The sequence below is a fragment of the Cinclus cinclus genome, chromosome 2 (assembly GCF_963662255.1).
Source record: "Cinclus cinclus chromosome 2, bCinCin1.1, whole genome shotgun sequence".
Lineage (NCBI taxonomy): Eukaryota > Metazoa > Chordata > Aves > Passeriformes > Cinclidae > Cinclus > Cinclus cinclus.
The window spans coordinates 3222752-3244895 of NC_085047.1; the positions used below are offsets into that span (position 1 = coordinate 3222752).

The 22144-nt window shown below is 37.5% G+C and overlaps 2 protein-coding genes across 2 annotated transcripts in view; one reads left to right on the top strand and one right to left on the bottom strand.

The window, feature by feature from the left end:
- Nucleotides 1-22144, top strand: part of ARL13B (ADP ribosylation factor like GTPase 13B) — a 33166-nt gene that overhangs the window by 6710 nt on the left and 4312 nt on the right. Inside the window, exons 5-9 of the mRNA XM_062515302.1 lie at nt 15497-15602; nt 17905-18107; nt 19110-19203; nt 20349-20565; nt 20964-21080. Of these exons, the coding sequence (XP_062371286.1) occupies nt 15497-15602; nt 17905-18107; nt 19110-19203; nt 20349-20565; nt 20964-21080 (737 nt within the window). The remainder of the gene's footprint in view (nt 1-15496; nt 15603-17904; nt 18108-19109; nt 19204-20348; nt 20566-20963; nt 21081-22144) is intronic.
- STX19 (syntaxin 19) lies at nt 3545-4423 on the bottom strand. Its single transcript, XM_062511228.1, has one exon. The coding sequence runs from the start codon at nt 4421-4423 to the stop codon at nt 3545-3547; it is 879 nt and encodes a 292-aa protein (XP_062367212.1).

The following is a 22144-nucleotide window of genomic DNA, read 5'->3' on the forward strand; positions in this document are numbered from 1 at the left end:
AGCAATAATTTGTCTTGTTCACTTAACTCGTGGTGATGATGATACTCCTTAAAGTAAAAATCTGTTTAAAGGAGGCTTGCTTTAATTGTATTGGGCACATGCTTTTTCTCTGTTTAATGGGGTGTGTAATAATATTAGAAAGAACATATGTCATTAAATTCCACACCAAAAATATTTGATATAATATTAATATTATTAATTTTGAAGTTAAAAATAAACTCTGAAATTTTTAAATGGTTTATCAAGTCAATATCTTTACGTCTCGTGAGTGTAAGACCTCCATAATGCATGAATTGGACAACATTCCTGTGCTATCATAAAGGTTACATATACAGGTAAGAGGAGAGGCCTCTTATTTTTAAGAAATAGTGATACTCTGCTGGTTTGAAGCTGAGCCTGGGCAATTGTGTTCATGAAACTGAGAGTAGTTCAGCAAGATAATGGTGTATATGTTGAAAATAGATTAGATTTTACCTTTCATTGCTCTGAATGTTACTGGCACAGGGAAGGCAGTGTGTTTTGAAAATGCAGCTGTGGCAGTGGAAAACTGTGCTGTGTTTTTTAATTAGATACATTTTTTTTTTTAAGAAGTCTTTATGCTTTAATCCTTTCATGGAGTTCATTTGGGTGCCTGACTGGATCTGTAGAGAACTCACTTCCCTGGATATTGATACTGCTTTTTGATCCCTATCAGCAGCTAATCAGAAGGCAGAATGTGTTTATTAATTGCTCTAATGGTGACTCAACCAAGATTGTTGATGTTATTACTTTTTATTAGATTAAACTTCAAGCCTTTGATTATGAATTGATTTTGTACTGTCCCAGTTCTGTGGAGGGATCCAGGAGTTCTTTGGTTTATGCTCCCTGTGTGAGTCTGCCTTTTGAATTAAGAATTCTCTCCTGTGTTGTCAGGTTTCCAGATTTATGCTGAAAGTTATCTATTTTAAATATTATAATAGTTTTATTATTCAGATTTTGTTTATGGATTTTCTTGCTTTTGTTGTTTCTTTTAATGAGATACTTGCTACCCTTGTAGCAGTAAGTTCCCTAATACCTCACTACATTTTTTAATTAGTGCATTTTAATCTGAGCAGAATAGGCTGAATTGCACAATATGGGCATAAAACTGGACATAAATACTCTATCTTACAGAAATATAGGAATATAAGAAATATGATGTTTAGTATCATATTCTCTATGAATTTTACTGCTGCCCACGGAGGTGTCACAAAATCATTTTAAGCCAATTTTCCTCAAGTGTTGATAGTATTGTATTTTACTGTCTCTTGGTACAAATTACTTAGAGATGTTAAACTTGTCATTTGGGTTTTTTACTGTTCAGTGTTATCACCTAAGTTATATTTATGGGTAAATTCTTCTGGCAGCATCCTCAGGACTTGGATAGGTATGCAAGTTTAAATTTTCTCTACTTAGGATTATTTTTATCCTTTCTTTTATCAGAAAGGAACACACAGACATCATATTATGTAGGCAAATGCTGGTTTTGTTTGGGATTAGTTGTGGTTTTTTTTGAGTCTTTGTTTTGGTTTTGGGGTTTTTTGTAAGTTGACATGGAGCAAGTGCAAGAGGAACTGCAAGTCCATGTGCTGTGACTAATATATCAAGGAGATTTTTGGGCAGGTATTTTGTCAGGAGAGAACTACCTGTTATTTTGGTGATAAGGGATTATAGCTATTAATGTTTCACTTGTCTTCATAGAACACTTGCAGCTGGGCTTTAATTTGTTTGGTTTTCTGCATATTTATGTAACTCCTGAAAACACCGGAAAGTTACTTTAGTGATAACTGCAAAATTTCTACAGCTAATAATTTTGAATGCTCAATATCAAATTTGGTGTAAACTGTAGTTCATACTATTATTTCATATTATTTATTTTCAGTTAATAGTACCCCCTCTCAAGGAAAAGGTTTCCACAAGTCTTCCTCACTTTCTCCTTCAATGTTTTTTATCTGTTTTGCCTGTTTCTAACCAATTTACATCTGGAAATTACTTACTCAGGCAGCTATTTTCCTAAGTATTAAAACGTGAATTTTGAAAACTTGAGTTTTATTCCACAGTTGAAATACAGTTCTTGTTCATTGGCTGATTTCTACTCTGCCCTTGGAACATAAAGCTATTTTTAACATATGCAGTTAAAGGGAGAGTATTTAATGTAATAGTTTCAGTGGTGTCATCATCTGGGTTTATTTTTTGTTGTTACTGAGTAAATAATATTTTTCACTTTGAGATTCAGCCCTTTGATTGTATTTTGATAGCAGTGAATTTCAGTTGCAGTTTTAATCTGGGATGGAAGGAGTCCAACTATTTCTAAATATCACAGTGTGAACATGACTTTGATAGTAGATTTTTTTTTTCCCCACTACATTCAACTAAAACATCCAGTTCACTTAGTGTCTTGCTGAATTGCAGTGCTCTTTCTTCTGCCTTCTCTGACTATCCAAATAACGTGGTATTGATTGTGTCTTTGCACAGCACAAAGCAGTTCAGGAACACGTTTCTGGTTTGCTGATTGATTTTAGTGTGGAATTTAAAAGAAAAAAATCTTTTTGGAAATAACTTTTTTTTGGTCTCAGTTACATTGCTATTGTCTGTTAAAGTGCATGGAGAGCTATTTTTCACTCAGTTCCAGAAGGATTTGGTTACATGAGGTTCCTTCCAGCCTAAATCATTCTCTGGTTCTAGATTATGGGGGAGGAGTAGGGGGCATAAGGATGTAATTCTATTTTTTATTCTGTTTTTTTTTTGTTAGTTTTTGTACTAGCAAAAGTGAGACTGCAAATGTGACTGTGTTTTTAGGTAGGATAGGCAGAATTAAGAGTGTGCCTTGTGAGAGTGTAGCTAAGGATCATATTCCCCTTTCTTGGTAGGGCTCTGTGTGGGGAGCTGAATAATATAAATATCTGTGTGTCAGTTTATGAACTTTTCCTACAGAGGTAGTATTGAAACTTTCCTAGTAAGTTTTCTGACCTCTTGTTTGCTTTAGGCATCCCATTCTGTATTGTTATTCACGGTGTCTGCTTCATGTGTGGATTTGTTTTGTAGAATTTCAGGCTCCTGGGGGGAAAAAACTTTTAGAATTTGAGCAAGTAAATATAAATGTTAAAAAACCAAAAGGCAATTAAAAATACTTATTATTTTGTGAAAAGTAAATAAAACAATTTTTATGAGTTCTGTCTTTGAGATTAACAGTATTTTCAGTGCTTCCCAAGAGCACAGGGAGTTTGTTGTCACACTTTGTTTCAGTTTGAAGAACCAAACTAAATTTTAGAACTTCCAAACTTTGAAGGAGATTAGAAGAACCAAAAAGTGTCACTTTTATCCTCTGATCCTTTCCTGTAGTTCCCGTGTTTCTGTGAAAACCATAAAATTCTTTGCTGTGTTATGAAAAACGAATGCAATTTTTCCTGAGAGCTCCACTGAAAGGAAAATGGGAAGTGAAGCAGTTGAGGGATCCCAAGGGTGCTTTCCAAGATGAGTCTGGTGTGGAGGAACCAGTGGTATTTCAAGCAGTTCATTTCTTGTGTCATCTGCAGCACGGGCAACACCAGCAGCAAATCACTTTGCAAGGGTTTCTTTTTTTGTACCTGACTGCAAGCCCGAACTTTTCTTTAGATACTTGAGTATATTCTTGAGTGTTGTTCATGCAGATTTCTATGTTGTTGATCATCTCCCCTTGCTCCTCCACCAGAACTGAGATCTGGATGAAGAGTTCTTTCACGTCTTTGATCTGGTTCTCCAGATTGATCAGTTCTTTGTGTCTCTGCTCAATCTCTGACAGCTGAGCTTTAGTAATCTTGACTTCAGTGAGTAGATTTTCATTGAAAATCTCCCATTTTCCTTGCTGGAGCATGTCATTGACCTCTTCCTCAGACACCTCTTTGCCAGCTACCTCGAGCTGGCGGAGGATGAAGGTCCTGCACTTGTCCTGCCTGGCGGTGATGGCCTCGTTGTAGGAGAGCATGGCCTGGAGGTAGCGGTGGGACAGGAAGGCGTGCTGGGCAGCCAGGATCCTCACCGTGGCTCGGGCTGGCCCCTGCTCGTTTTCAGCTCTCCTCACTGTTCTTGACAGCTCATCCAAACTCTTGCGTACGTGTTCCGCTTGAATTTTGATTTCCCTTGCTATGTTAGATTCCTTTTTGAGAACGCTGAACCTTCTCATTGAAGACACGAGGCTTTTTTGTTGTTGGCTGAATTTACTGACTTCTTCCACCAGATTATTAATTTCGTTCTGAAGCTTCTGGATTTCATGCAAGTGCCTTTCAGTTATGGGCTCTTTCTCATAAATAATGGCCTGCTGTTCAAACTCCTCCTGCTCCTCTTCTTGTACAGTTGCACCATTGTTTCCCCCAGCTATCTGTAGTTCCTTAACCCTCAGTTTAAGCTCTTGCAGACGATCTCTCATGGTTTTTGTGGTCAGGATTCTTTCCTGGGTTTTCTTGGGGTTTTTCTTGCCTCGTGCAACACAGGAGGTTAATTTCAATATCTTTTTTGTTTGGTTTGTTGTGTTGCGCTGTAATCAAAATGTAACAACAATCAATATTAGTGGTTATATGTATGTGTGAAAAGTAGTCTTGGAGATTAGAGCTACTTCCCTTTGCACCCAAGTAAAAAAGTAGCAATGGGTTGGAAGTGCAAAGTATTCTGAACAAACTGTGATTTGTAGCCCAAAGCCATTTTTGTGGTATATTTGTGGTGCAGCACACAGAACTTAGACCAGAGAAGTGTGGAGAGGACTTTTATTTTGGGGAGGAAGAGAGGAGTAACTCCAGTTATTTTAACATTATTCTTCACTTGATGAAACCTAATCAACCTATAAATACTTTTGGAAATATGAGTAAGTGTGGCTGTGCCATTTTTGGATTCTCAGTAGGAAATATTTCATTTTTTGAGATTATGAGACAGACTTTGTAACAAATCAGCATTCTGGCATGAATTAAGTTTATTAATTTGGCCACACTCACAAACCTGTTTTCCTCAGCTTTCCTTGCCTGTAGAGTTAGATAGTAACTGAAGCAGTTAGCTACAACAAAACAGAGCTCTCATCATTTAAGAACTCTAATAATTTGCATGAAAATAAATTAACTTTACGATTGAATTTTTGTGGAGTTGAATCCATATCACGAATGCTGCAGCAGCATGAAGATTTTCTAAGCCTTTTTAAAAATTATTCTTACCTATTCTTACTCTGTCATTTATGCTCTTTATAAAATTGATGCAAATGTGCATTGTGAATCACAGTGGGCTGCAATTCTGTGCTATTTCTTATTTAGCAGAAAGCAGATACAGTTTTGTTTTGTTCCCTAGCTGTTGTGCAAGCTTTACTGGAGAGATAATTAAGAGCAAGATATTTTCTAAAACACGCCCACTGGGAACTAAGTTCAACTATTTTTAATCATAGGGAAGAAATTATTTTTCTCAAACTCGACATAAATTACTTCCTTGGGCTGTGATCAAGAATGGAAAATTTTAGTAAGAACTAACATGTTCAGGACCAGAAGATTATGGGATTTTTTTACTCAGGGTCTTCTGGTTCAATCAGATGTGTGTCTTTCAAAGGGCTGTTCAAGCATGAAGGTTAAACAGCACAGTGGTATCTTTTGGCTGTTTCAGAGCTTTTAGGGCTGTTCTCTGAAATAGTAGCATTAAATAGGTGCAACTCTTATTAAACCCTGATTCTGCAGATTTTATTTTTTCTTAGCAAGCAAATGTTGGATTTCTCATTAGTATCCACAAGATGCATTTTAAAAATGTTTAGTTATAGAAACTGCAAAGGGTCTATCGAGTAACCTGTCAATATGCAAATTATTTTATTGTATTTGAATAGTTCCAAATGATATTGTTATGGTATCTCTTCTCCCCTACGCATATTTAAAGTCTCTAAATAGATTTTTGTATAAGGCACGGGGTTGAGCAGAGTGGACATGTCTTCACAGACTTAAATCTGGGTTTCTGCAGGAGGATTAGCTGAAAAACAAAACTTGAAATGCTTAGGAGGTCAGTCCTGAGAAAGAATGTTACTATTCTACCCTAGCGTGGATTTTCCTTACTGCTTTTTCTCCCCCCCCACCCACCCAAGTGCCTTAACATTTGATTTTAGTGTTTGTTTATTCACATTAAGAGAATCCCAAAAGCTTGGCAATCATTAGTTACAATGATGTGCTGAGACTTGTGATCAGACAAGTGTGCAAGTTACTTATTGGAGAATGTTTTTCTGGAGTGGGGCAAGTGCAAAATGTATTCATTTCATGACAGTAATGCCTCTCCATTGCTGAACTTTTCAGTGGATGTCCCCATGGCAGTAGTCAGGCAGTTTCTCCCAGATAACATTCTTCAGGAATGTTCCAGAGCTGCTTGGCACCACCAACAGGGAAAGTTCAGCCTGGGGCATGTGAAAGGACCCAGGGCTGCTAAACAGGGCTTCAGAGAAGTGACCTGAAAATCTGTTCTAGTCCAGCCTCGCCCATCTGCTGACCCATGTTAATTTAGCAGGGCTGGACAAACCTGGGATTAAAAGCAAGTTCCAATGGCACCATTAGTGCTTATGCTATAAGGTGACAAGAATTTCTTGTGTCTAAGAGAATTGGTTCATTGCTCTTGAAATAGCTCTGTTCCTTGGGGTTGGAGGGAGGAAACTCACAGAACTGCAAAACAAATCTGCAAATATTGTTAAATATCAAAGGAGTGAGCAGAAAATACAGGAGATTTTTTTTTCTGGTGTAAAGATCAGTCTCACAAAAGATTGGAATGTAAGCAATTGAATTTAGTTTCATATCTTCTCTGCTGTCCAGCCTGCCTTCAAAGCCTGCCACTGAAGAGGCTTGCCAATAATTGTGTTTGGTTATACTGGCAATTGGAACACATGCTGGTTTCAAAGAAATGAGGATGTCTTCATGACAGAGATAACCTTGGAAATTGTTAGCTTGACTTCTGGAGTGTTCCACAACAAGCTCTGTTCATTTACTGACTCCTTGTTTTGTCCTACATGTTTGTATATAGGGGCACATCCTGTTTTTCTTTTCATTGAGAGATGAAAGCCCTTCACTTTCCTTCAAGTTTTTGTCAGGAAAGGGAGAACATGCCTGTTTTTTAGAGTGGAGTAAATGGAATATATGGACTGAATGCACTCCAGTGGCTTAGTGTGGCCCCTACATTCACTGCCCATTGCAATGTTATTATCATGCAAACCCACAGGTGATTAAGTTTGTTCTTGAAGCATCCTCATCTATAGCTATATAATTATATAATATGTAATTATAAATAGTTGACAGGTTCAGAAATGCAATTTTCACATCCTTGTCAAATATATTTCAAGGGTATTGCAAGAGTCTTTCTTTGCCTTCTGGTAACTTGGCTGCGTTGCTCCTCAGGAACAGGGTTATATGAATCTCTCCATTTAAACAGATGCCTTAGTGACTGGGCAGGACTTGATAAAGACAATTGCCTCAGCACACTGACTAGGGGAATAATAGATCCTGGTAGCTGGACCATCATTAGAATCTGTCATGATGATAAAGTACGTCCAGAATTCAAAGACAATGAGATTGACAGAATTTTTGGATATTACCTTCTCCATAAAAAAAACAAAAGACAAGTTGAAAGGTCCACTTGCATAATTGCAAAGCAGCTACATAGAATATTCTTCCACCTGTCTAATAAATTTATCAGTAGACCCAGGAAACATGGAGCCTACATCCATGGGCTGCATTATGTAAAAAGACATCATTGGATATGTGAAGTAGGAAAGTTAATTGTATGGAACGCTTTAATTTCTGGTTGTAATTGGGTTTAATGACTTCTTATTTGGCTTTGCTGAATTGTTTTATTTCTTCCCCAATCCCCAAATTACCAAACCCTCCTGTTTATCTTAATTTCTGATTTTGTTCACTATTTCTTGGTTATTCAGCACTTTGATTAAAATGCCTGAGAGCAAAGGCTCTGTTTCTATTTGATCTTTGATACAATTCACCACCTTACCTTGGTTTTAACATTCTGCACTCTCTTCCATAGAAGAGGACTTACAGGCAATGAAGGAACAGAATCTTCTCTTCAAGAGCTCTTTGAGATTCTGTGATCTGTGTTCTGGCTCATGCTGCCTTCTTTACCTCTGCTGAAACTGCTGGTTTTTTGTTAGTGATTATTTTGTTTGGGGAGGGTTTTTTTTGTTTGTTTGTTTTTGTTTTTGTTTTTTCTTAATGATTGCACCAAAAATAAGGATAATTTTGTTTTCCTGACCCTTAGCTATGAGTCAGTTAAGGACACTGGGTAGACGATGCTTTCAGGCAATGTATCCAAAAAGAATTTCACATTGCATGTAATCCTAAACTTTTTTTTGTGCGTGTGTGATTTTTTTATTCATTTCCAAGCTGCAGTGAAATTACATTACAGCTCTGTCATGTGGTGCCAAGAAACCCATCTAACTTTTTTCTGAGCACAATGGTGATGAGTAAACCTTGGAGTCATACTCTGGAGCTTGACTACTGCTTAAGTGTCCTAAGTGAGCAGCGAGAAGTTAATGAGACACATACTGTTGAAATGGATATAGTTTAGAATCCGTACAGTAGTCTTGGGGGAAAGCTGGTGTTCTGAGTTGAAATGCAGTTTGTGCTCTCACATTCTCACAAGGAATGAAGGAACTTGTTTGGTGGCGTTTTGAAATCTTGCCCTCTTACTCTAAGATGTATCTGAACTAACTGAAGTAGGGTATCTTGCTATAAGATACATTTACTTTCTCCTTTGTTTAAAAAGTTTCCTTTAATTTAAATACCTTGCAAACAAATGTGCTTAAACCAAGGATTATGAGACACATGGTGGTTGGATGAAAATATCATCTTAAGCATCTCTGTAGTAAGATAAGTCCTTGGAAAAACATACTTAGGAATAGTGCTAAGTTCAAGTTTCTGTTTGTGGGAGGTATGGGAGTGGTTCAACAAGAAAATACCAAAGTCAGAGAGCTTGCCCTGCCGAAAAAGTATGTCACAGATGAGATGATAATGCAACATTTCAGTAAAGGGGATGATTGCAACTTCGCTCAGGCCAACTTGTGCCAGAACCTCACCACCCTTACAGTAAAGAATTTCTTCCTAACATGTGATCCAAATCTTTCCTCTTGCATTTTAAAACACTTCAGCCTTGTCCTATCACTGTTTAAAAACTGCCACAAGACTTCCCAGAGAAACCAAAATTTGCAGTATATACAAGAATAGAAATGCTGTGTTTGAAGCAAGGAAGCTTGGGAATTCTCTAATTAGTGTGAAATGGATTGTGGGAGGTGGAGAAGTGTGGCTATTGAGTAAAACCAAGAAATTGAATTTAATAAAGCAGACCTGAGTATTCAAAGAATTCATAAGGTGGGGAAGAATTAAGCCAAAGTTGCTGGAGAAGTGTAGTCAAATCATGCTGCTCTGGAGTGAGTTTATTAACAAGAGATGCGGAAAGGGGGAAAACAGACTTAAAAGTACTTCAAGATGTTCTTGGGCCTTTGACCACAAATCTGTAACACAGTCCTGTTGTAGGAAATGTAGCTGCCTTGTGTTGGTATTTTGCTATTTTTGAAGTGTTTTATTCAAAGATACAGACAGCGAATCAGCTGCAAATCTGAGCTTGTCCCTTGGAGTTTTGAAATATTTGTTATGATTGTGTGGCTGCAGATGTAGACTTGAGGAAGAGCATGTACCAGCATTTCCATGTCTGCAGGCATTCCTGCTGATACTCTGGGTAGTAAGAGGTGAGGAGTTCATGCTTTTGCACTGACATAAATCCCAGTGAGGGTGATGGACACTGCACCTCACTGATAAAACAATGATCTCACTCTGCAAGTTGCTTAGTCTGCAGATAATTCTCTGCAATCGGTAAGAACTTCATGTTTTGGTGGTGATTTTTTCACCTGTTTAACCAGAGATTTGCTGTCAGTAGTGTTCTTTGAGTCCTCACAAACCAAGAGGTCACAAAAACCTAGAAAAAAAAAGTCATGATCTCCTCTGCCCAAAGATCACATCATTAAGCATTAAGGTCCAAATATTGATATATTTTAAAGCAGTATTTGAAAATAAATTAGAAGCAAGAGAAAGGGCTGCAGCAGGACAGAGTACAGGTGGAATTGTTTCCATTTAATGGGATATACAGTTTGAACTAACACTTAACAGCTTTGTATTGCTCTAAGTGGTGTGAGAGATTTGTGTTCCTGACTGTAGAACTGCAGACTCAGAATTTGTGCTGTGCATCATCCCACCTGCTTTATCACACCTCCTACATTCCTATTTCATCTCTGTCAGACCACAGAGCTGCCTATCACAGCCTTGGAACTCACCTGCAATAAATGTAAGGCAGGTTTAAAAAAAAAAAATACAGGCAATTTGACTGTACTTAGTTTGCCTAGGGTTTGATATATCAAGGTAAAATAGGGTATAAGAAAGTAATTAACTTTTTTTATTTTTTTAATCTTGTCCAAAAATGTATTGCTATATCATTTATTGCCATTTCTTTTGGAGTTACACATCTGGAAGCTGAACATAACTTGATTTAGGCGAGCTCAGACATTGTTGGCTGCAGTCTGTTTGACAAAGAGGTGGAATTGAACTGATAGCAGAGCAGAGTGTGTTAAGAAACGTTTTCTGTAAATAGGAATATGATTCAGACCACTGGTGAGAATGAGGCCACTTAACAAAATGAAACTAATTATAATTGCTGGTGTTCTTGTGACCAGTTCAAAAGCTAGTATGAGACTGAAGTTGCCTAGAGATAGTGTAAACAGTAGGAGTTGAGAATCTTAGTTTTAACTGGTCACTTATTTAAATGTCACCTGGAGGAACTGTCTAGGGAAAATGTTGACTTATAGAAAAGTCTCCTACAGCTCCCTTAAGTTGCATGAAAGCAGGCCAATAATCTTGTAGCACTTTATTCACCTTTTTTTCATTACAGTTTACCATAATATTCAAATTACTGTTGTGCATGAGAATTGAAGGCATGAATTGAAATAAGTCCCTTTATTTGAGAAAGAGCCACGTGTCAACCATCAAAATCTTCTGATAGGTTTGTCATTGTTGTCAGCAACCCAGATGGGGCAGGGGCTTGAAATGCTTAAGAAGAATGTGCTTGAAGGTCTGTTAACACTTGCATTTGGAAGGCAGTCTGCAAAAAACCACCTAATAGAGCAGGCTCAGAACTTCATCAAGAGTGCCTTTCTGTCCACTTGAAACTGTTGGTCTGTTCTCTTTGTTTCTTAAAAGTATGAAGAAGTCTGTTTGGCATGACTTCCTCAAAAAGCTCAAACTGTCAATAACTGGAGAAGTAGGAACAAGCAAAACAAGCAGACAAGTCACTTATTTTTGCCTGTGTGTGGGTCAGAAGTTTGACTTTAATGGATGTTAACACAAGCAAAGCACAGAGACAGTTTACCATCCTACATCTGCTGAGGCCTCACTTCTCTAGAATAAAAGAATATTCTTCCGATGGCTATCCACAGCAGTGCCCAAGAAAAAGATTAACAGATGAGAGGTAAAAATTCCAAAGGGAAAAAAGGTAGAGCAGTATTTTTAAATAGAAGATTCACTGTAGAGTGCAGTGTTCTTTCCCCTTGTTTAGACTGCTGTTAATTTCCAAGCTTCTGTCTGTGTTTTCCCTGGTAATTCCATCCCTCAAAGCTATGGCTCCTTGAAGTAGCCTTAAAGACTAATTCTTGATCTTAGATAAACCATTCTCATAAAGATTCATTTTCCTACGGTTGCTTTCAATCATGGGGATTGTTCTGATGCTGATGATTTGCTCTGCACTAATTTTGATAGACACTGTGCAGATCCGACCCAAAATTTTGGGATTGTGATCACTGATTCTGAGTAAATACAACCCCCAAAATGGCATACCCGAGACATTTTTACAGATTTTGTATTGCAGAGTAAACTTCTAATACTGGTTTGGTTTCTGCTGGGTTGTGTTTCCCCTCTTTGCTTATAATTGAGATTTTTATAGACATGTCAGGGAACTTCCATAGCATTCAAACTTTGTTTTTCTCTGGCAGAAGTGGCTTCTAAGAGAAATATTGTCTCTGAGCTGTAGATGTCAGTTGTGCCAATGCACACATAACACTCCCTTTCCACATTGTTTCTTGTGGCTCTTAAAGTTGAAAAGCTCTCCAGTTGTTTAGATAGTAGATGCCTACTTTATTTCTTGCATGAGGTACATTTGTTACAGTAAGACAATTCAAGTATACTTCATGTGAAACTGCAATAAACCAAGCATGATTTTATAGATGAAAGCTTCTTACAGACTAACAGCCACTCCGCTGTGCTTTCAGGTATGTTTTGATATATACCTCCTACAGGTATTTAAACATTAGAAATTGCTATATATGAAGTTCAGCTGACTTTGAAAATGAAAATTAAGGTCTCTCTTCTAAGATAACTGATGTATTCCTTAGAGAAGGGGTTTGTTTTGCATAAAACTTTCCTCAAACCCTGGTGTTCCTGTACAAAAGAAGCAGAACTGTGAGTCTGTATTCACCCACAGAAATACCTAACTCTTTGCAAGGCAGACACACATTATCTTTATGTCTTAACAGTAAGGCACATTTCCATTCTAAACCCCACTACAAAGCCTTTTTCTGATATTTGCAAATTCTGAAACATTAAGTAAGAGAAGAGTATTTACCTCTGAATCCTGTGCTGGTGGCTTTTACCCTTTACACAGGAACTCCTGAGGTTAAGCTTCAGTATAATCCCATAAACATTTTTCCAGAATATTCCCTAAGTAATGTGTCTTGAGTAACATTCCATGAAGTATTTCCTTCATTCTTCCTGCTTCTGATTCTTATATCGTTGTCCAAGTGCGATCATCCTCAGGAGTGGTAGAGCAAGAGAGAAACTGCCTTCTGCAACTGCAGGAGACAAAATTGATTACTTTGTGCCTGGGGAATCTGGTTGTGCCTGTTTGAAAGCCAGCCCTGCTGGGAGGCGGATCCCTCTGGAGTGCCCAGGAGCAGGAAGTGCCTTGGAGCAGCTCCCCTTAGAAGCTGCTAGTGGAGCGGTGCCTACCTTGGAAGCACAAGTGCAGGCTTGGCTCTCTTCTGCACCAAAGCACGGAAGGAAAAGGGATTATTGAGGATAGAGGAATCTGTTCACAGGGAGGAAAAAAAGTTCCTGCAGAATAATGCATTTTACTACAGTGTCTTCAAAATACTTGAACTCCGTTTAGAAGTTTGAGCTCAAGTCTGAAGTGGGCAGGGGTGTTGAGCAGTAGATGGACCTGAGCAAAACCACTTTAGTTCCTGGGGAGATTAGGTAGAGACAGCTGTTTGGGTTGCTGCTTTTCCAGGTACAGCACCTCAGCCGTATTTTTGGAATGCAGTCAGTATTGCTGCGGAGAAAGTGGAAGCTAATTGACCAGAAAAATAAATATGACACCTTTCAAGGTATTAGAGGTTAAAAAATCAGCAGCTCCTGCGAGCTGTGGGATGTTGGTGTCAAACTGCCACTGAGCTATGCAGCTTACCAGCATTTCATTCTGCTTCAGCTGTGCTTTGTAGGCTGTGCAAAGCAAGAACAGTGGAAATAGTGCAGTTATTTAATCTTCAGCTGAGAGAGGAATAGGCTGTGGCAACAAACAGTGCTCAGAAATACTTCCTTCATCTAGATCTAGATGAATTGACAGCACTGCTGAGGAATGCTTTTTGAGACTAAGACTCGGCACAGGATTTTCAAACTGTAGCAAAATAGGTTATGTGTAGGAGAAAAAAAAGTGGAGCTAATTGTTTCCAGTCTTTTAATTACTTTATTGCATTTCATCTCAGGTTTTCCCTGGTTCAGCTTTGGTGTCATAGCTAAATACTGAGAGGACAAGTCTTGTTCTAGCTGGTTGGTGAAAAGAAGCAGTGCCAGAGTTATTACAAACACACTGAAAATATCACAAGTTCTGTATATGCATTGAGCAGCAGTTTGGGAATCCCTGCACTAAATCATAAAAAGCACTATAGAAATTCTCTTTTTAAGAAGTGAGAATTCATTAGCAAGGAAGGTCAGGGAGTAGAGCTTTATGCTCTTTCCAGCTCTGCAGGCCAAGCCAGCAAAGTTTTGATTGTCAGTAGGACATGGGGATTTTCATCCCCAGGATGATGATGATAAATTAGTGAGTGGTGTGAGTGGTTTGGACTACAAATAGTTAAGAATGATGAAGAGAGAGACTGGACATTTGAGAAGCTGCTTTTCTATGGTCTTCATAAACAAATTCTTCTTGAAAAGGAAGATGCAAGTTTAGATAATGAATCGTAGCTCATGAGGGTGACGGTGACAAGGAATGTGGGGTTTTGGGCTGCAGATGCAGCATTTTTTACAGCTTTTTTTCTAATATTTTTGATGCTGAAAAATCTCTTGGGAGTAAAACAGTTAAGAATTGTAGCTCTCACACTGGGATTCTGGAGAATATAGAAAATAAGGTCTTAGATTAAAAAAAAAAAAAGTGCTGACAAGTTCTGGTAACCAGAATGAATTCTTACCACTGTTTCTTCCCAGCAAGGAATTTACATAAGCCAAAGCTTGTACTTTGAATTTATGTTCCCTAAAAGCCATTTAAGTTAATGAGAAGGAAGACTATGATGTCTGTTTCCAAAACCTTCTGTCATTGAAGCCAAATATTTGTCTTCTTATCCAGAAAATAGAGTCAGAGTTCTCATGTCATTCAAATGTTGCTAAATTTCAGAGGAACGTTATTTTAGTGGCATTCCTTTATTAGAGAGAAGCAAGTACAAATTTAATATATTCTAATGCTGTGCAGCACTTAGCTTGGATTATTAATGTAGAAAGTGAAAAATAAGGTTGGATTGTGTTTTTATACTCCTAAATGAATGTCTGTCTTCTAGAGTCCTCTTTCCTACCATACAGAAGTGAGAAGACAATGATATCCATATTACAGAATACTTACTTTTTGCTTTCCTCTCTTTAATAAAATATGGGTTTTAGAACTGTTCATGCAAGTTCCTCCTTCTAGACTGTAAGTTTTACTCAGGAAGAGCAAGTTCAAAACATTGTTTGGCATCACAGAGAAATGCTGGGTAGCAGGCAGAGCTGAGGTGATCCTGAAGTACTTTTAAACAGAGAAATGCTCACAGTTTGGGAAGTTGCAAAACTCTGAACTTTCATCCGGAGACTCCAACAGATTGTCCAGTGTTGCTTGAGATGTGAAGCAGGATGGTCTTTTATGTCCATTGTCTTAACTGTAAATATGATTGCTTTCTCTAGAAATAATATTAAATTATTACTAAGCACCTTAGGGATTGTCTAGCATTAGTACCTGATGAAAATGGTGCATAGACTAACATGCTTATTAAGTAGAAGAAATAATTAACGCTGAAACAAGGAATTTTATCTTTTCTTTCTCAGTCTTCCCCTTCTTCTTCCTAGTTTTGTCACAAACTCCACTGTCACTTTTGGAGATGTGAAAGTCTCTCTTGTGGCAGGATGCTGAGTGTTTCCTTTGATCTTCCATCTAGGCTGGCAAATAAGCAGGACAGAGAAGGAGCTCTGTCAGAAGCAGATGTAATCGAGTCCTTATCTCTGGAAAGGCTGGTTAATGAACACAAGTGTCTCTGTCAAATTGTAAGTAGATTTTAAGATGCTATATTTTCTCATATCTGTATAAAGCTTCCATTAAGGTGCTTCCATTGTGCTACATGGCATAAAACTGAAATTTAGATACAGTATTGACTGTCCTGTTAAGAAAAAACCTAGCAGGAAGTCTTTGTGGGGGGAGCCAAAACCAGAAATCTTTATGAAAGCTACTTAATATTGGTCAGTGTTTCAGTTAATATATCCAATTTACTTGTCCCTGAAGTTTTCCTTTAATCCTTTGTTTTAATCTACCAGTGTCTTAGGTAGGGCTTTACTTCCACAATCTTTTTCTGATGGGAGTAAAAAACTTTTTGAAGGATAATGAGGGTTATGCTGTTATTAGCCAAAATAAGAAGGCGGTTTGCAACACCATTTCAGCTTTGTGTTTTAAAATTTAAAAATAATTTAAATTCATTAGGGAGATTTGCAAACTTTATAGAGCACCACATATTGCTATTATTTTCTCTAATGGCTGAATTAAAGTAGGGCATAGCTCACTTTATTATGTCATGATTATTTGAGTGCTTTCCTTCAGTTGCTCTGTGCACTTTGCTCTGTACACATATAGCAATCATAAAAATTAAAATTGCAAGTTCATCCTTGTTTTTTCCCAAGGAACTTGTGCGCCAAAAATATTTTTTTGAAAAGCACTCAGTAAAAAAAGACCTGAAAGATAGTAATGTATTCTAATACATCTGAATTGCTTAATTTCTGATATGTGCCAGTAAAATGCTGTTCTTGTTCTTCATTTCTATTTTGTGTGAAAGTAGGGAAGACACCAGATGACACACTCTAAAGACTGTTTCAATCTCTAGTGGACACCTTCTTTTCCAGGCTCTTTAAAGACAAACGTGGTCTCAAATTCCTTCTGTAGGATGACTCCTGGGGTCAATTTAAACAGAGATGTTGTGAAACAAGATGGAAAGTTAGGCAAGGACCAAAAAAACTTTTGTTTCTTCTTATTCTTTTAGTTAGTTTTCCACTGGATCTTTAAATTTCCCCACAAAGTATTAAAGCAGATGGAAGGAGTAATTTGTCGTGCTGTTGGACAGCGTCAGTGAGAATGACCTTCCTCTTTTTCTTATTTAATGTGTCTGTATATTCCATATTTCTAAAGTTTTGTATCTTATAACCAAACTGCAGCAACAGTAATCTTGGTGCAAACTGAGAAGAACATTGTCCCAGTGCTGGCCCAATGTTTGATCCTAGTTGTCTCAGAGAAACAAGTTGTATACATCTTCTATACATCTCCTTCCTGACTAGGTTCTGCTGGAGGGTACTGCAGGGTTCCATAGTGAAAAGGGCTCATATTTGAACCTTCATTTAAACAGAACTGGTCAGAATTTTTTTTTCTGCTGTAAATTTTACATTCCATATCTGACTGTGGTGCCATTTAAATGGTTGTCAGATGGAAAGAGAGCTGAGAGTTTTTCAGATGTTGGCTTTGGAGAGTTGGACTCTTTTAATCTCCAAATCCTGAACACGATCAGTGTACAATACCATGTCTACGTGTCATACACATAGCTGTAGCTGTTAGATTGTTATTCAGAAAATGTTTTTAGAGACACATGCAGTGCTCCAAAACATGCTGGAAGATAGTTCCCGGGAGATCTTGAGAAAAAATCTTTTCCATATTCCAAGCTTGAATCAAGCCCTGTCTCTTTTGTCCCAATTAAAGCCTACTTCGCCTGTCCTCCTGACATGAAAAATTAAGAGGAAATAATTTTTCTTCTATTTGCATTTTCACCTTATGTTTTTGAAGGCTATTATCCTATCTCCCCGAAGTGTTTTAATGTCAAGAGAAGCACTCTTGGTCCTTCAATGTTTTCTTACCAGTTTTGTTTTCAGAATTATTTTCAGAACTATTTTCTCAATGAGGTTTGTATTTCTCTTTGAACATATTGGCCTAGATCATGTTTCTCTCCCTTGCAGCTGAGAGTATAATGACAAAAAATTTTACTCCAGTTGAAGTGCAGTGCTGTTCTGATATGAAAAATTGAATTGGTTTGACAGCTTTTCTGACAAATTCACAGGAGATTTTGTTTGTCCCCGAGGTTCTTATGTACATGTTGAACTTTTTTTCATTAATTGAAGCCAAGCTGATTCTCTTTCATCTCAGATTTTTCCATTTTGATTGATACATCTAGCATGGACTATTTATAACCCATACTTCACAGTGTTTTACAAGCTTCACAGTAAACAGTAATTGTTCAGCTAATTTCTTGTTTCCAGTCAAGGTGTGTGATCTGAACCACAAATGTTTTTTCCCTCCTTTTTCCTATACTTACAGGAACCTTGCTCAGCGATCATGGGCTGTGGGAAAAAAATCGATAAGTCAATCAAAAAGGGATTATTTTGGCTTCTCCATATCATAGCAAAAGATTTTGATGCCTTAAATGAGCGCATTCAGAGAGACACTACAGAGCAAAAAGCCCTTGAGGAGCAGAAGAAGCTGGAACGAGCTGAGCGAGTTCGGAAGATACGGGAGGAGAGGTATTTTGCCTGTGATTGCCACTCCATCCCTTCCTCCCTTCTCTAAGATACTTGGTTCACTCCTGTGCATAGATCTTACAGGAACCAGCCCACCCAGGATTTAAAGCTTAGAAGCCAAGAGTCTTTCTTGAAGTTTTTGCCTCTTCATCCCCTTTATTTGATTTGCTGTGTGCTGGAAATGTACTGTGAATGAGAATTGCAAGGTAGTTGTGGAATAAATTTGGCCTTACTAATATAACTTCACAGAAGGCTGACCTAAAAAATAATTCCTGTGATTTAATCTGAAGTTACCTTCTAAAATAAAGTATTAAGTTAGACTCTCTAACCTATATATGAATATCAAAAACTAGATATGAAAATTTCTTCAATACTATGGTTAATAAACTTGAGGATATCCAACAGGTGAGGCATGAAGGCATTAAAAATGATGCAGTGAGGGGAGGCAGGATCAAGTGATTTATTACTCCAAAGCCCTTTCTGGTCTTTAGCAGCCTGCTGTGGTGCTTGTGAAGAGCTGATGTGAATCATTTCACTAGGGCATTCTTCAAATATTTGCTGAGCACCCCTGTCCTCTGCTCTGCCTTATGTAGGCAGAGAATTTTGCGTCTCAGTTGCTGTGAGAAGTAACTGGGAAGTGTCTTGGACTATATTCTGGCTGTTTTGGTTTAAATAAGCAAGTAAACTGTTAAAGTACATTTTAAACAGCTGGAACTTGACATGGTCTTCGTATATATTTCACAAACTCCCCAAAAATTGGTTTGCTTGCTCCTGATCTGCCACATGTCTCTGCACACACAAAACCTCCTGACCATGTTGGATTGTGTTGGGTTTACACTGAGAGGTGTAGTGGGAAGGGCTGACGTTGTTCTGTGTAAAATTTATCATTTCTTCATGATTCTTTATTCATTCTCCCTCTTTGCCCTCGCCTTGCACCAAAAAAACACCCCCAAAACCAAACACCAAAACCACTAAAACAACATAAACTCAACAACAATGCCAAAGGGAAAAAGAAGAAGGAAATGCACCTGAGGAGGAAGACCCTGAACCTGGGAAATGTGGAAACCCCTTCCAGCCTATATCTGCTGTAATCTCTGAGGTAGGAGAAAATGTGGAAATCTGTTTAGAATTACCATTAACAAATGTCTGAGAGGTAATGAGAAAAATGGTCATTTGGAAGAGTTGTTCTGTCTGCACAGCACTTTTTAAATTCTTACTTTAATCTTGGCAGCCTTGTTTTCTGTGCATGGAATCAATTTTTTCATGATAAGAAAACTCTTATTATTGATTGGGGAACAAAAGTTTTGTAGACACAGTAATAAATGTAAATACTTGGCTGAAAACATTTGCTAATTAAACTCCTGGGATTCAGAAGTGGAAAATATTCAAGGTCTATTAGTTTCTTCTAAGGTGTTTTAGTGATGTGGTGAGTTACAGCAAATCTTCCTGACTTCTTAAATTTTTCAGATTTGTGAGCACAACTTCTTTTCAGTTGAAAATGGACTCTTGAGAATTGTTATTAATTTTGAAATATGAAAATCATATTCATATATATTAAAGTTTCCTTAACCTACATTTCGGAGTTCATATTTTTTTCTTCAGTTGCCTGGAGATAACCCAGTCTAAAGAAACAAGTAAACATTTCCAGCAAGTAATTCAAACATTTGCTTTTCTCCATGACAAAAGCACCCATATCTACAAAACATGTCAAGGTAGCTACCTGCACAATAATCCATTCAGCAATAACATCAGAAGCAAGAAAATAAAGGTGCAGCTGTGAATATTGCAGCAATGGTGATTTAGTGACAGAATTGTGAAGCAGTCTGTCATGGAGGTTGTATGCCACAATAGGTATTTATCCAAAATGGGATCATGGTTTTTCTGGAGACTTAGGCTCTCTGCATCTGTGGTTTTCTTAACTAACGCATTAAAAAAAAATGTAATTGAGTATAAAGAAAGTAGAGAAAGGCTGGGGTTTTTTGGTTTTGTTTTTGTTTTTCACTGGGACCAAAAATAAAACAAGAAAATGGGCAATAAATTTAAAGCTCCTTTTATTTTATAATTCCCCCTCCCTTCCTCTGGATAGGATATTGGAAACTTAATTTCTTCAACTATTTAAAAATAAATTCTAGGCTAAATGTAGGATATTGGGAGAATATTTTCATTTTTTAATAACCTTCCTGTCTTGCTAATCAGTTTAAATCATTAGAAGTCATTAAAAAAAAATCTTGTCCTTTTGGTTAGAATGAAAAACAGCTGGAAAAGGAAAAGAAGAGACAGAAGTTGGAGACCGAAAAGGCTACGATGGCCTTGAAATCAGAAGCAGAGCAGGACCACTTATCAAGTAGCAGTAGCCAGAACACAAATGACAGCAGGCTGGAAAGGTGTAACTCTACAACTGCCCAGCTCCTGCAGCATGCAGAAGAGAGTGACCAACAAGCCTCAGAATGCCTTGACCCAGGTAAAACTGCTGCCTTTTGAGACATGTGATTTTTCACATGCTTCTTCCCTCTCTCCATGTTATTTGTCATTATGCCACATACCAATGCCATCTACTGGAAACACCAAAATGCAGGAATAGGTTATAGAAGTTGATTTTCTTCATGGAAATGTAGAATTTGCATATATTTTATGTCCACAGTTTATCTTCTGTTGTGAAATGTGTGGCTTATGTTTCCCAATACCTTATGCCTACAGTTTTTCTGTAGCAAAATGTTGTGTGATTTGCATTTCCCATAATTTTTAAGTTTGGACTGAAAACTCAGATGTATCTCCCCAACAATTCTATTAGAATCTGATGTAGCATATTGCCTGAATATAACTGTAGGATATGTCATGTTTTATTTCTGTTGGATGTAGATAACAGTAAGAAAAGAAGTAAAAAACCAAAATTAAAAAGGGGCCACAGAGTAGAACCTGTTAATGCAGAGGACTCTCTTCCAAAGAATCCTACACCACCAGCAGCTCTTCCCCCAGGTAAGTGTACATAAAGTAATTGATGTCTGAATTTGTGGTTAGTCATCCTTTAAAAGTCTCACTTGGAATGATGAAACTGGACTGGTCTTCATAGAGAGAGGAGCTACTAAACCTTCCTCTCTAGAAAAATCTTTGATGCAGTTTACCAAAGCAAGAGCCAGAAACTTCATTGCTCGCTGAAGTGATTAAAAATATCAATATTTTAAAGGGAAATCAGTTTATTTTTGAAATATTTCATCATTCTTCACCATGGATGCAATGTAGTGCATAGCTTGGGTATTTCTAAATGCTTTGATTTCTCCCAAGGAGATGTAGGGCATGTACAGGTCAGAATAATCCAGTGCAGTCATGGAATGCTCTGACAGTTTTTGTTTTCCTTTAGTTGGATGGGGAACTCCCAAACTTAATAGACTTCGAAAACTTGAGCCTCTTGGTGAAACACATCATCCTGGTAATCAAAAGTATTCGGGGTTTTGTACCTTTTTAAACCATTCTCCATTGTCCATTCACTTCTACATTCACCTCATTCTTCATCTGTTTTTTTCATTTCTAAATTCCAATTTTCATTGAGCCAAAGCTTTCCCTTTTGCTTAGTAGAAAGCATCTTTTTGATTTTTTTCAAGTCTGATTTTTTTATTAGGAGAAACAGTGAGTTCTTTCCAATTCCCTCCTGAAATTTAAAGTGGCATGGGATATCAGAAGTTGGTGATCTGAAGTTAGTTGCACCTACAAATTAAAAAGTGACACGTTGCAAAGAGTAATGGGGCCAGTTACTTGAAGAGTCCAAATACATAGTGCATTTTAAATAAAAAATCGTAACTGGAAATATCAAAGTGCAGTAGGCAGAGTCTAAGTGGCTGTTTTCTATTTTGGAAGATTGTGGAAGACTGTTTTTCATATGTTGATATTACATTTTTCCCTGAGTTTGAGATGATAGTGTCTCATTTTTCATACATTTTTATTTTTCAAATTTTGAAAAGTCAATTTGGAGACATTGGAGCACAAGAACAAGGAGCTTTTCTGCCAGAGAACCAAAAGATGCCTGAAGGGGAAATGAGATTTCT

Bases quoted from the DNA above. Each gene is read 5' to 3' on its own strand.
- STX19 (XM_062511228.1), bottom strand. From the start codon at position 4,423: ATGAGAGATCGTCTGCAAGAGCTTAAACTGAGGGTTAAGGAACTACAG.